This window comes from Ictidomys tridecemlineatus, chromosome 2 (genome assembly GCF_052094955.1).
Source record: "Ictidomys tridecemlineatus isolate mIctTri1 chromosome 2, mIctTri1.hap1, whole genome shotgun sequence".
NCBI classification, from domain to species: Eukaryota; Metazoa; Chordata; class Mammalia; order Rodentia; family Sciuridae; genus Ictidomys; species Ictidomys tridecemlineatus.
In genome coordinates, this window is record NC_135478.1 from 8,697,317 (window position 1) to 8,711,433 (window position 14,117).

Here is a 14,117-nt window from a genome sequence, read left to right on the forward strand (position 1 = left end):
TGGTGAAGCCCAGAGCCTTCTCCCTGTAGATGCCGACTGGGAGCACCCACTGCCCCCTAGCATTGTCTTATGCCATGAGTTCTTTGAATCTGATGTCCACTCATCTTAGCCCCATCCGACAGGGCAGCAAACTGAAGCTTCAGAGAAGTCAGCCCTCACCTGCAGTCAGAGGCCAAACCCTAACCACCATGCCCTACCACATTGCACCCCACGTTTATTTCCATCTTGCTATTGCTTGGGCTGTGGTTTCTGCCTTGGGCATGAGTTTCCCAAGTAGCCCCTGCTGCCACCCTTCCTCGGGCAAGGGGGTTCTCTTAGGTGGAGGGAGGGAAAAAACAAATACCTCACTATCTCAGTCATGCTCCCTCCAATCTACAGAACTGCACAGGGCTGGGTCCGCTATGCTGTGCATTTAGGGAAGGGGTGGGGAGAAGAGAGAGTCCCTTTCAGTGCCTGAGTGTGTGTGCAACTTCCTGCCACTGAGGAAACATTCAGCTCGAATTAGCCCTGGTTCTCCTTTCCCTGCTCTGGCCTCACAGGAGGAGCTGGCGGGGAGCCCTGGACCCTCTGGTCCCAGCCAGATTTCCTGGCCAAACGCGGGAGGAGAGATGCCTTGGACTGTCCTGCTTTTTGCAGCTGGTGAGTCTTATGGCCCCTCCGGCACCCCCAGCCTGCTCCCCCGTCTCCTGCCCATGTCGCTGCTCTGAGGACAGATCCCAAGTGAGGTTGCTCATCCGCAGTGATGGAGGAGGCTCATCCTGGACTGATTTGCTTGAGAGCCTTAGAAACCTCTCAGCCTTTTCTTCTTAGGCTCCTCCTTGTGTCCCAGTCAAGAGAGCTGCCTATAGCCCCTGCCTCAGCCCCACTTGGCCTCCACAGGCTCCTGCCTTTGACAGCAGACGTTGGGGCAGCAGGAGCGCCTGCCTGGGGGCAGACTAGCCACAGGGGCCATGGGGGGCCACTCTGCTTGGGGGCCTGTGGGCAGCTGGAGAGCAACTCCTCCCTGGGTGCGGCTTCCTCTGCAGGAGCCCCAGTCCAGGCCCACACTCCTCAGCACACCCTGGGGAGAAGGTGGGCCCTCCCCCCATTTGCCGCTGCTTTCTCCCTTGCTCAACTCCCCCCAGCCACCCGCCTCCTCACCTTTCCTGGATTCTCTTCCTTCCTTCCTTCCTTCCACTAAGGATAGTACCCAGGGCCTTGCGTGTGGTAGGCAAGTGCTCTACCACTGAATGGTACCCCCAGTTTGACTCACCCCTCCTTAAACTCACCCCGTGTCCAACCATCCTCTGGGCCTTTGCCCTTGCCATCATCTTGGCCTTCGAGGCTGTCACCCAGCTCATGCCACTCTTTCATTGCTACAACTCAACTCACATGACACCTCTTCCAGGAAGCCCTCCAGCCCATGCAACTCTCCCATTGCCCAGAACTCTTTGTCTCTTTGAAAGAACATCAGCTGCCTGAGACAAGCATGTCTCTTCATTTGTCTCCTTCATTACTTTGTCCCCAACACCTTGAACAGGGTCTGGTGCGTAGCATTGCTGATTGAAGTAGTGTACTTGGGACACTATATAATAACCAAGGCCATCATTACAAAAGACTCAACCACTGTGACCCCCATGATGCGCCAGGCACCCAATGCTCTGAACATTGCAATGGGTAGAGATTGCCCGCCTCCTGGTGCACAAAAAAACAAGGCCCAAGGCCTGGGGGTACAGCTCAGTGGTAGAGTACAGGCTAAGCATGCACAAGGCCTGGGTTGGGTCCCCAGCACCAGAACTAAAATGAAAACAAAACAAGGTCCAGAGAAGTGACCTGCTTGCTAGAGATCACACAGTGCTCTCCAACCATGCACCCACACTGCCACTTCCCCTGATCCTGCATTGCAGGTTCCTTGGCCATCCCAGCACCAGCCATCTTCTTGGTGCCCCCCTACCCAAAGAGCCAAGAGGACCCCATCCACATCTCATGCACAGCCCCCAAGGACTTCCTGGGGGTGAATTTCACACTGTACCGAGAGGGACAGATTGTCCAGCTCCTGCAGGCCCCAGCCAACCAGCTGGGGGTCATATTCAACCTGAGCAGCGGTGGCACGGCTTCTGGAGGGAAATTCTGGTGCCAGTACAGTGTGGTGGGTGAGCACAGCCAGCCCCAGCTGTCGGACCTCAGCCAGCCGGTGCACGTCTCCTTCCCAGGTAAGCCCTCCCCTGGGCTCACCCAGCTGCAGCAGATGCTGTTCCCTCTCCTGGGAGGTCTTCACAGGAAGGCCAGGCCTACCACTGGCCAGGGGTCACTCACCTTTCCCTGTCTGTCCTCATAGCTTCCCTCCAAGGTGGGTGCAGTGATTGTTCTTTCTGTAGATAAGAAACACGATGCACAAGGACTTGCCCAAGGCACACAGGTAGCAGAGCTGGGAGGCCAGCAGCCCCTCAAACTCCAGACCTTGGGCTTCCGTGCTAGTAGCTCAGGGGCAGAGCACCTGCCTAGCACACGGGAGTCCTGCGTTCCATGCTCAGCATTGAAAAAAAAATCTCCATCGTCCAACACACCTTCCCCTTCCTGGACCCAACATGTTTGCTCATCAACTGTGCATCAGAGTCTCTCCTTATCACTGGAGGTCCAGCAGGGAACAAAACAATGTTCCTGACCTCCTTCGACAGATGTTCCCAGGGGGTGGGACAGATGATAAACCCAGGATCCAATAAATATTCAGTGTGCCAATGAAGTGCCCAAGGATGATACACAGCCTGGTGAAGGTGTCATTTTAAGGGGAGAGTAGAGTGACCAAGGAGGACCTGTCTGAAGAGGTTATTTGGAGAAAAGATCTGAATAAAGTCGGTTGTGGTAGGGCTTGCCTGTAGTTCCAGCTACTTGGGAAGCTGAAGCAGGAGGATCACTTCAATTGAGGAGTTTGGTGCCAGGTGAGGTGATATCATGAGACCCCGTATTGGAAAAAAAGAAAAGAAAGATCTGAATGATGAGAAGGAGCCAGCCATGTGGATTTCGATGGCAAGAGTATAGCAAGAAGAGGAAATAGGCTGTGCAAAGGCCCTGAGGCTGAAGCGTACCTTGTGTGTTTGAGAAGCACAGAGGACCCCAGAATGGCTTAAGTACAGTGAACAAGGAAGAATGTGTAGGGAGACGAGGGAAGAGAGGTGGTAAGAAGGATCACGTAGAGCTTAGTGGGCTGCAGCAAGGACTTCAGCTTTCCATCTGAGTGAGAAGGGAGCCCTGGGAGGGCTAATGTCTTTCTCTGGTCTTTCCAGGAGAGGGGGTTGGGCATGGGTTGTGGATCAAGAGGCCAAGGGAAGGGGCTAAGGAGGTAGCTCAGTGGTAGAGTGTTTTCCTGGCATGCACAAGCCCTAGGCTCAATTCCCAGCAAGCCCCCCACCCTGCGGGGGAGATGGGGAGGGGCGGGGAGACTGGGGGCGCAGGGGAGGGGGCAGAGGGAGGAGGGAGTGTCTCCAGCCCTCCATCACCAGGACTTTCCCACTGCAAAGAGGAACTTGTTACCAGCCAGTCTTCGAGCTGTGATGACAGAGGGTTCTCTGTGCCCTTTCTGGCCTCAAGCTCCTCTGTCAAAGGCTCCCTTTTCTCACCTGAGCCTTGTGGTCTGAGAGTGGGGAGGTGGCAACAGCCCTCCCACCCAGGCGAATGAGTGGACAAGGCCTACCACTGTTGGACTCTCCCCCGGACATCTTTCCTTCCCCTCCCGGCTCCACAGCTCTGACCTCCACTGGGGTCAGGGGACCTCCTCCCAGGGCCCTCAAGAGATCCTCTCTCTCTTCCAGGAGGCAGCTGACCTCTGTGTGAATCTCTGTGTGGCTTGGGGTGGATGTCAACTGACCCCTTCATAGCTAGGACAAGCAGGGCTCTTCAGGTGGCAAGTAACTGAAAACCTGACTCACACTGGCTTCAGAAACCAAGGGAGATTTCGTTGGTTTACTGAACTGAAGTCGGTTCATATTAGGGCTTCAGGCGCGGCTGAATCCAGAAGCTTGAAGTTGTCAGGAATTATTTGCCACCTCTCAACTTGGCTTTGTTCTAGGTTTATTTTCAGGCAGGTCCCCAACATCATGGTAGCAAAATCATGCCCAGAAGCCCCAGAGAAATATCCAATCAGAGGGGTACAATACAAGCCAAAGGAATAATCCTTTTCTCTCAGTGGCCCTGCAAAATCCCAGGATTACCTTTCATTGTCTTGGCTTGGGCCACACTCCATGTCTGAACCAATCACAGGGACAGGGGGAGGAAATATGCTAATGCTAATTGGCCAGATATATGCCAATTGGCTGATTCCCAGGGTCCAGCTACACCCAAATCTCATGGTTGGGAGGAGGTCCTCTTGGAGAGGGCTGGCACCTCAAAGTACCCTGGAGAGATGACAGAGGCCCCACTCTCCCCCCGCAGCTCCTGACCTGCCCACTTGCTCTCTTCCTGTTTCCTCTAGTGCCCACCTGGATCCTGGCCCTCTCGCTGAGCCTGGCTGGAGCCCTCCTCCTCCTCACTGGTCTGGCTGCTTTTGCTGTGGTGGTCAGGAGAGGTGAGAGTGCTTAAAGAAGACAGGGCCCCGTGCTGCCGGCCGGCATCTCTGAATGTGCCATGTGCTTACGGGCACATACCCATGTATGTGCCCGTAAGCACATGGCACAGAGACACGCACAGAGACAGGCCATTTGGGGAGGTCTAAATTCTGCAAATTAGCAGTGAAGGAACCGTCCATAGGAGAGATGTTGGTGGTGAGCAGGGCAAACCGATGCACGACTGTTCTTGAGATTGTTTCCAGGTTCCTCTATGGATACCCCAAACCATGGATGCTCAAGTCCCTTCTGTAGAATGGCTTTGTCCAATGGGTCCTCCCTATCGACAGATTCAATATCCTGGATTCCATATCTGCAGACTCAACCCATAATGGATTGAAAAGATTTGGAGGGAAAATTTGTGTTTAGGGGCAGAGGTGCAGCCCAACCGCAGATCAGGTGCTTTCCATGTACAGGGCCCTGGGCTCCATCCCCAGCACTGCAAAAGGGGAATATTTGGCATCTTTGTGAACACGTGCAGACTCTTTTTTCTTGTCATTATTCTCAGTATAACAATTCTTTTTATTGTGTATACATTTTATCAGGTATTGTAAGTCATCTAGAGCCAGGTGTGGTTTTGGTGCATGCCTATAATCCCAGTGACTTGGGAGGCTGAGGCAGGAGGATTGCAAGTTCAAGACCAGCCTCAGCAATTAGCAAGCCTCTAAGCAACTGAGTGAGACCCTGTCTCAAAATTTATAAATATAAGGGACTGGGATGTGTCTCAATAGTTAAGTGCCCCTGGGTTTAATCCCGAGTACCAAAAAAATAGAAAATAAGGCATCTGGAGATGTTTTTAAGTCTGTAGGAGAACTAGAAGGGAGACCAGTAGAATATGAGGAAGATTATCAAGAGGGAGGGAGGAAGGGAGGACAAGGGGAAGTACAGGGAATGAAATCTATAAATTATGCTACATCCATGTATGAAATACCACAGTGAATCCTACTTATATGTATGTAATTCTTATGCACTAATTAAAATAATAATAGTAATAATAAAAGGGGGATCAGTAGATTCGAGCAAGCAGGTAGGGGGAGAGAGGAAAAAAGGGAAAAGAAAGTAACTGGGGAAAGAGACTGATCAAACAGTTATCTGCATGTACAAATATGGCACAGTGAGTCCCACAGAATTATGATGTATCAAAAAAAATAAAAATGTAAAATGAGGGCGGGGCTGTAGCTCAACGGCAGCACACTTGCCTAGCATGCATGAGGCACTGGGTTCGATCCTTAGCACCACATAAAAAAATTAAATTATAATTAAAAATAAAGGCATCCTGTCCATCTACAACTACAAAAAAATTTAAATGTAAAATAAGTCTACAGAGGGTGTGAATAACCTAGTCACATTTTATATAAGGAACCTGAGCATCCATAGATTTTAATATATTTTGGGGGTTCCTGGAAGCAATTCCCACAGGTACTGGAACAACTTGAGTGTACATATGTACTGGGGATTGACCCCCGAGATGTTCCACTACCTCAGCCCCATTTAGACTTCTATTTAGAGACATCAGTAAGTTGTCCAGGGGCTGCTGGGGTTGTGGCTCAGTGGTAGAGCACCTGTCTAGCACGTGTGAGGCACTGGGTTCAGTGCTTAGCATCACATATAAATAAATTAATAAAATAAAGTAAAGGCCCATTGACAACTAATAAGTAAATAAACAATTGCCCAGGTTGGCCTCAAACTTGTGATCCTCCTGTCTCAGCCCTCTGAGTTGCTGGGCTTACAGATGTGCACCTAGTCGCATAGCCATGATATTTTGACTGTGGTAAAATCTCCATAGCAATTCAGTACATTCACATTATTGTGCAACCATCACCCCCATCCATCTCTAGAACTTTTTCATCATCTCAAACTGAAACTCTATCCGCATTAAGCAATAATTTCCCATTCCCTCCACCTCCAGCTTCAGCTCCTGGCAACCACTAAAACTCAAATATATTTATAGCAACTCAAACACACATACACACACATACCCGTGGCTCAGGAGGCTGAGGCAGGAGAATCACAAGTTCAAAGTCAGCCTCAACAACTTATTAAGGCCCTAAGCAACTCAGCAAGACCCTGTCTCTAAATAATATTAAAAAGGTTGGGGATGTGGCTCAGTGGTTAAACAGTGGATTCAGTCCCTGGTACCAAATGTGTATATATAACTTTGAGACAGGTCCTTGCTAAGTTGACCAGGCTGGCCTCAAACTTGAAATCCTTCTGCCTCAGCCTCCCAAATCAGTTCAATTAAAGGTGTGCATCCCCATTTCTTTTAAGAAAAACAATGTCACATGCTGTGCCTTGCTTGAAGTTTTTTTTAAATACTTTATTTTCCTATTCTTTCTTTATTTTTTAAATTTTTCTTAAATGTTGATGCACCTTTATTTTATTAATTTATCTATATGTGGTGCTGAGAATTGAACCCAGTGCCTCACACATTCTAGGCAAGCACTCTTCCACTGAGCCACAGACCCAGCTCCTTGCTTAAGGGTTTTACCAACATACATTACTATTGTTTTTTTTTTTTTTTTTTTTTTTTTTTTTTTAAAGTGAGAGAGGGGGACAGAGAGAGAGAGAGAGAGAGAGAGAGAGAGAATTTTAACATTTATTTATTTTTTCTTAGTTCTCGGCGGACACAACATCTTTGTTGGTATGTGGTGCTGCTGAGGATCGAACCCGGGCCGCACGCATGCTAGGCGAGCGCGCTACCGCTTGAGCCACATCCCAGCCCCCATACATTACTATTGTAATTGAAGAATTAAAAAAAAAAAAAAGGATTCAGGCGTGGTGAACATGTGACTCAGCTACTCAGGAGACTGAGGCGGGAGAATGGTGAGTTGGAGGTGACTATATGGGCAACAGTGAGACCCCATCTAGAAAAAAGAAACAAAAGTGTTTGTTAGCAGTAAGTTTCACAAATTTGCCACAGAGAGGCAAGACTGGGTTACAAAGGTAAAAAGGAGTTTTAGATTTCTTGGGTGAAGAAACTTGTTTGGTGCAGAAACTTGTTTGGTGCAATCAGAACCATAATCTAACAAATGCTTGTTTATTTATTTTTCAGTGAAAATAAAAAATTTACAGAGAAAACGGTAAGACCATCCCTAGGGACCCTCATAGAATGCTTTGGGATCAGAAGGGTACTCCCTTGGCTGGGTGGGCTTTCCACTGCAAACAGCACCCTCTGGTGGGAGAGTTGATGAACAAAGACAGGTGGTATTTGTTAAGCACCTACTAGGTGTTGGGCACTGTGCTAGAAGTGATCCCACCTTATCCTCACAGCCCTGGAAGTAGGAAGAATGAATAACCCCATTTTACAGATGAGAGGACAGAGGCTCAGTGCTTAGTCACTCAGGGAGCAAATGGCTTAGTCTTCCCCTTACAGTCAGCTGCCAGGAATTGTTGTGCTATTCTGGATCCCGCTGGGGTTGTACAGTGCCAAATTGCACTAGAAGTGAGCCTGGTTCTTGACAGCCAAGGACTGTTGCCCAGGGTGATAGCTCTGGAAATCAGGGCATTAACTGCTTTGTCACTTTGTGGGTAGGATGTGTAGGTGGGCAGGGGGTCAAAGACCCAGTATTGTGCCTGGTTTGGGTCTAGGACTTTCCAGAAGCCTCCTGTCTCATGAGGCAACCTTTCTTCTGAATCTCTTTGCAGAGAACAGGAATCCTGTTGGGCCCAGATTAACTTCACCACCTCAGGTTTGTGCTCCTTGCTCCTGACCTCCACAGGATGAGGTCACTGCTTCAAAATGCTATGGTGACTTGAACCTTTTCTGCAGCTGTTTGTTCCCTGTTAGGGTCAAAACACACCCTCACCCTCCTTTCCCTGGATTCTCACTTTCTCTCCCGGTCCCAGGCACCTGCCTTTCATTGGCTCCGCCCACTGCCTAGAATATTCTCCATCTCCTGGGTCTCAGTCACCTCCTCTTGGTCACCAGGCTCTCTAGACAGGGTCTGTGCTTGCTACTTACCTGCCTCTACTACCTTGTTGTTCTTACCCCTGGTAGAAAGCCAATGACATCATCTTCGGGGTCTGAGTTTCAATGCTAGAGTGCTTACCCAGCCTGCGAGAGGCCCTGGGTTCCATTGCCAATACTGAAAAAAAAAAAAAAAAAGTAATCTCTGGATGCTTGTGTATTTAATAACTCGCTTGCTTCCACCGCTAAACGGCCAGCTCCACCTGGAAGGACCGCCTAAGCCTGGGTCCCGCGGGTCTTCAGTGAATGGCCTGCTTGCCCTGCGTACCCTGTCATTCCTCTGGCCTCCACGGGGGCCGGGAGGCAGCTGGTCTGTGATGTGCGATGCTCTCTGAAAGGGGCCCAAGCGCAGAAAACTTCATTCTCTAAGCTTGATTAACTGCATGACACGTTTATTGAGCGCCTACTATGGTCTAGGAGTGTTCTATGATGACCAAGAAAGACAGCCCAGACTACATTGGGGAAAGAGCGGATGGCCGGTCCGAGCCAACTGGGAAAAGGCAGGCAGCCCCTGGAGGAAGCCATGTTTAAGCAGAGAGGAGTGTTTAAGAGAAGCATGGCATACCTGGGTGACAAGGAGGGCCATCTAGCAATGGAGGTGGCTGGGGAGTGTGTGGGCTGATAAGTGCTCCTTCTGAAAGGTGGGAGTTGACAGAAGGCTTGGGGACAGAGGCATGGTTCAAAATGTAGTTTAGATTCACTGCTCACTTGCAGGATGGGTGGGAAGGGAGTGGGAGAGGTTGCTGGGAGATGGGTCCCACCCTTGCCCCTCCATAGACTTTGAACTGGGGAGTGTGAGCAGAGGTGAGAGGATTAGGGCGGTGCACAGTGAAAACTGGCTCCAATCCTGGTTTTCCTTTCTTTTTCAGACATGTCCTTCGATAACTCCCTGTTTGCCATCTCCACGGTGAGTGGCCCCTGTTTTTGGTTCCCCTTTCCTGCTGACCATCCTACCTGGTCAGGTGGAGGCCACCCTGAGCCTGGGTCTACCCCGGACTCTGAGCTCTGGGGTGAGGAAAAAGCATAGAATCCCCAAAGTGGGGTTTGTCAGTGAGCCCAGGATTGACTGAAATTCCCAGGGACAAGGTTATCATATGGGGGTATGTACTGTCATGGTCAGTGCTCCCTTTGGATTTAGGAAAATGTGTCAGAATGGTGATAGTAGTCAAGGTAACTTGGTGGTCTCTCTGTGGTCCTTCATATCGCCTTAAACAATCTGATGTATTCTGCGGTTGGCTCTTGGCTTACTCTTGTTTAGTTTCAGGGACTTCACCTTAAGTGTCCCACTGTGGGTTTCCATGTAGGGGAGGGTCAGAACCCCCTCCTTTTCAACAGGTGTCGCTCCTCCCCTGTTACGCAGTGCCAGTGCTGGGATTCAAAGCTGGGTCTATAGGACTCCTCTGCATAGTTAAATTTGGGGGTGGTCTTGGCACTTATAAACTTTATTATTATTAACTGAATTTGCGATATCTGACCCATGAACTCCACGGATCAAGGAAATGTTCAGTCAGTTCCTCTCCACAGAGGGAGCTCCACTAGGGGGCCTCAGACGTCCCATTTGGACACAGGAAAGTTACCGAACTTTGACTTTGCTCAGGTAAAATGGGAGCCCTGGAGGGTTCTGAGTACTGACTGGATTCGGGTGCGCACAGGCGCCCTCTGGTGGTTCCTTCGGGCAAACAGATTGTGGCAGGCAGGCGGCTGGAGCTGGGGACCTGCTTGCAAGGAGGCAACTACCGTGGTCAAGGCCTGCGAAAGAGTGGTGGTTTGGTTCCGCGGGTTGGCAAGAGAGGTGGAAGAATCAACATGGTAGATCCTGGTGATGGGAAACGAACGGTCCAAAAGAGAAGGAGGAAGCCTTGGGAAAGGGCAGGCTGAGAGGGATAAGAACCAGTATTGCGATATTGCAACCGCATCAGCACCAGGAGGTGCCTGAGAGCAGGTGGAGCCTGAGCATGGAGGCCAGGAGAGAGGGCAATGCTAGAGATAAGGACTCAGATATACAGATGGTGAGGGGGGTTTGGCCCTGACTGGTTAAGCTCTCTGAGGTCTCAGTTCCTAGAACAAATCCTGAGCCATGAAGACAAACACAGCAGGCCAGGCAGGCTCTAAAACTCCATGAGAACCTGCAATGTTCAGGACGCCATCTGGGGACATACCCCCACACTTTTTTTTTTTTTTTTTTTGGTGCTGGGGATTGAACCCGAGGTCACTTAACCACTGAGCTACATCCCCAGCCTTTAAAAAAAAAAATGTTTTTATTTTGAGACAGGGTCTCACTAAGTCTTTAGGGCTTTGCTAAGTGGCTGAAGTTGGTCTCAAACTTGAGATCCTCCTGCATGCCTCATCTCCTGGGTCCCTGGGATGACAGGCGTGTGCCACCACACCCAGTGGAAAAGCCTTTTTAAAAAGCTTTTGGGGGGGCTGGGGATGTGGCTCAAGCGGTAGCGCGCTCGCCTAGCATGCGTGCGGCCCGGGTTCGATCCTCAGCAGCACCACATACCAACAAAGATGTTGTGTCCGCCAAGAACTAAGAAAAAAATAAATAAATGTTAAAATTCTCTCTCTCTCTCTCTCTCTCTCTATCCCCCTCTGTCTCTCACTCTCTCTTTAAAAAAAAAAAAAAAAAAAAAAAAAAAAAAAAAAAAAAAAATAAAAATAAAAAGCTTTTGGGCTGAGGATATAGCTCAGTTGGTAGAGTGCTTGCCTCCCATGCTCAAGGCCATGAGTTCAATCCCTAACACTGAAAAAAAGAAAAAAGAAAAAGCTTTTTTATGTGACAGGGGAGTAGCGACACCTCTTGAGAAGTAGGGGGTTCTGACCCTCCCCCTACATGGAAACCCACTGTGGGACACTAAAGGTGAAGTCCCTGAAATTAAACAAGAGTAAGCCAAGAGTGAACCCCCAAATACATCACATTGTTCTAAGGCGATATGAAGGACCACAGAGAGACCACCTCAGAACTTTAGCCTGTCATTCTTTAAGCCTCTGCTTAAAGAATGGTCCCTTCAAATGGTCATTTAAGGGTAGGTAATATAAATGGCTTTTTTTTTTTTTTTTTTTTTGCTGTACTGGGATTGAACCCAGGATTACTCTACCATTAAGCTATATCCCCAGCTCTTTTTTTAATATTTATTTATTTTTTGGCGGACACAACATCTTTGTTTGTATGTGGTGCTGAGGATTGAACCCAGGCCGCACGCATGCCAGGCGAGCACGCTACCGCTTGAGCCACATCCCCAGCCCCCCCAGCTCTTTTTATTTTGAGACAGGGTCCCTCTCAGTTGCTCAGGCTGGCCTTCAAAATTTGTGATCATTCTGTCTCCAACTTCTGAGTAGCTGAAACTACAGGCTGCTGCACGTGCACAACACAGTCAGTTTTAGTTTCTTTTTGAAGCTTTGTAAAGCTGTGTTTTTGGCTGAAATGACTACGAAGTAGCTGACTCTAGTTTTTACTGTTACCTTGCGGAGGGCCTGATATGCAACTTTATAACAGCCTGCTAAGTGAGGTTGACAGTTTCTTTTTACAAAGAAGTTCCCTGAGGTTGGACTTGGACATTACTGTAGTCTCCCAGCTAGGGAGAGGCAGGCTGGAACCCCACCTGCTCTCAACCACTTGGTTTTAGTTCTAGTAAGTTCATTTGTCCTTGACTAGAATTTCAAGTATTCAAGATAGGGAAGAGGGTGGATCTTGAAGATCTTGAGGTACTCAGAAGGGGAGAAACAAAGGAGAGCGGCAATGGATGTGTTCATCGTTTAACAAAGCTTAGAGGTGTCAGCCACTGTTTATCTGTTGTACTTCTTTAAGTCTCATAGAACCCTAGAAGGTGGGTACTAGCATTCTCTCCACGTTCAAAAGGGGAAACTGAAGCAAAGAGTTCACATTGCCAAGAAGTGACCGATTTGGACTCCTGCTCTCAGGTCCTCTACTCAGCAGGGAGGAACCCTGGAGAACAGAAGACCAGGACAGGAGGAGCAGGTCCTTGAGGCTCAGGTGTGGAGAGGTAGAAGAGCTGATATGAGACCTGATGGGCTGAAGCAGTCTCAGGTTCAGAACATGGGGGAATCCTAGATTCTGATGCTCCAAATCACTCACTTCTGATGTTTTTCTTTCATGGACCAAGAAAATGACTTCAGAAGAAGACCCAGCAGCCACCCTAGATGCTTGCGCTGGCAATTGTGGACCCCGAAAGAGGCCCACCTCCACATCATCCTCACCAGAGCCCCCAGAGTTCAGCACTTTCCGGGCCTGCCAGTGAGGCTGAGGATTGGGGAACACTTCTATTCAGCCCTGTCCCTCCACCTGCCTGGGACTTTCGGGGGCCTGAGTTTCCTTCAGCTACTTCAGGGGTGACAGGGGTTTATGTTCCCTGGCTGCTGCCTTCTCAGGGAGTTGAACAGAGATGAAGGGGTCCTCTGGCCTTGGGACCTTGCTTACAGAAGAGTGGGAGAGGGGGTGAAGGCAATGGCATGGAGGCTGAGCCCAAAGCAGGAAGCCCTTCTGTGGATTCCTCCTTCTCAAGACCATCAGGGAAGATGTCTGGATTACTTCTGGCCCCCCAGCTGGGCATAAGAGGTCCACACTCGCCATCCTGTGCCCCCCAGTTCTTCCATTCTCAGTCACTCTGATTCAGGTACCTGACTTCCCAACTGGGTTTTTGAGCTCAGGTTTGGGGGGGTGTTCTGTGTGTTCCCCTTTTGGCATGCCTAAGTTATTAATTATAACACATGTTGAGGTGTTCCCAAGGTCTTTCTGGTGTGTAATCCTTCAAACCTGGGACCTTCGGCATCCAACTCTTGGACAGTTGAGGGTGGTAGCATGCCCAAATCCATGATGTTTAAGGTACCCCTGAACTGAGTCAGAATGGTGTAGGAGACCTATGAGGGGGTTTGTGAAGAGAGGGGACAACAAGGTTGTCCCCTGCTAGGTTCCTTCAACTGTGGGGGAACAGGAGGTAGAATGATGTTGTGTAGGGGTAAAGGGGTATTGGGGAAAAGGAGGTGTAAATGAGGACCAGAAAAGGTGTCACAACTTATGCAGTCAAGGGGGAGAAATAAAGAATGTCCACGCGCTTCTGCCCTTTTCAATGCTTTATTCACTCAACTCAAATCACTCAACACCATTTCATTCTATAGGTTCTTAATCAAGAAAATAACAGGGCTGGGGCTATAGCTCAGTTGGCAGAGTGCTTGCCTTGCATGCACAAGGCCCTGGGTTCAATTCCCAGCAACACACACACACACACACACACACACACACACACACACACACACAGACAATCCTTAATGCTAGGCACTGCAAAAGACATAATCAATTCACAGCAAACAATTCTAGATTAATTCTAAGCACACCAAATACACTTAATCATGACAGGCTCATGACAGACACTCCATCTGCATGCTAAGCTCAAGTGTCAGATCAAAAGTCTAGCAGATGCACACTCACTCAGACCGCCCTGATCAGGTCAGGACCCAAGGCAGGACTCTCCTAGGGTGGAGCTGACAGCCAGTTGAAGATAGGGTCCTAGGGAGAAGAAGTGGCTCTCACCATCAAGATGTGGCTGTAGAGTTTG

General features: G+C 49.4%; 1 protein-coding gene across 1 annotated transcript; it reads left to right on the plus strand.

Annotated features, from left to right (window-relative positions):
* Window positions 1–472: 472 nt before the first annotated feature.
* Window positions 473–13,290, plus strand: C2H19orf38 (chromosome 2 C19orf38 homolog). The gene is made up of 7 exons (XM_005336151.5): window positions 473–639; window positions 1,887–2,192; window positions 4,448–4,540; window positions 7,630–7,657; window positions 8,223–8,266; window positions 9,414–9,451; window positions 12,669–13,290. Exons 1-7 carry the CDS (start codon window positions 609–611, stop codon window positions 12,801–12,803), a joined length of 675 nt encoding a protein of 224 aa, XP_005336208.1. The 5' UTR covers window positions 473–608; the 3' UTR covers window positions 12,804–13,290.
* The last annotated feature ends 827 nt before the right edge of the window (window positions 13,291–14,117 follow it).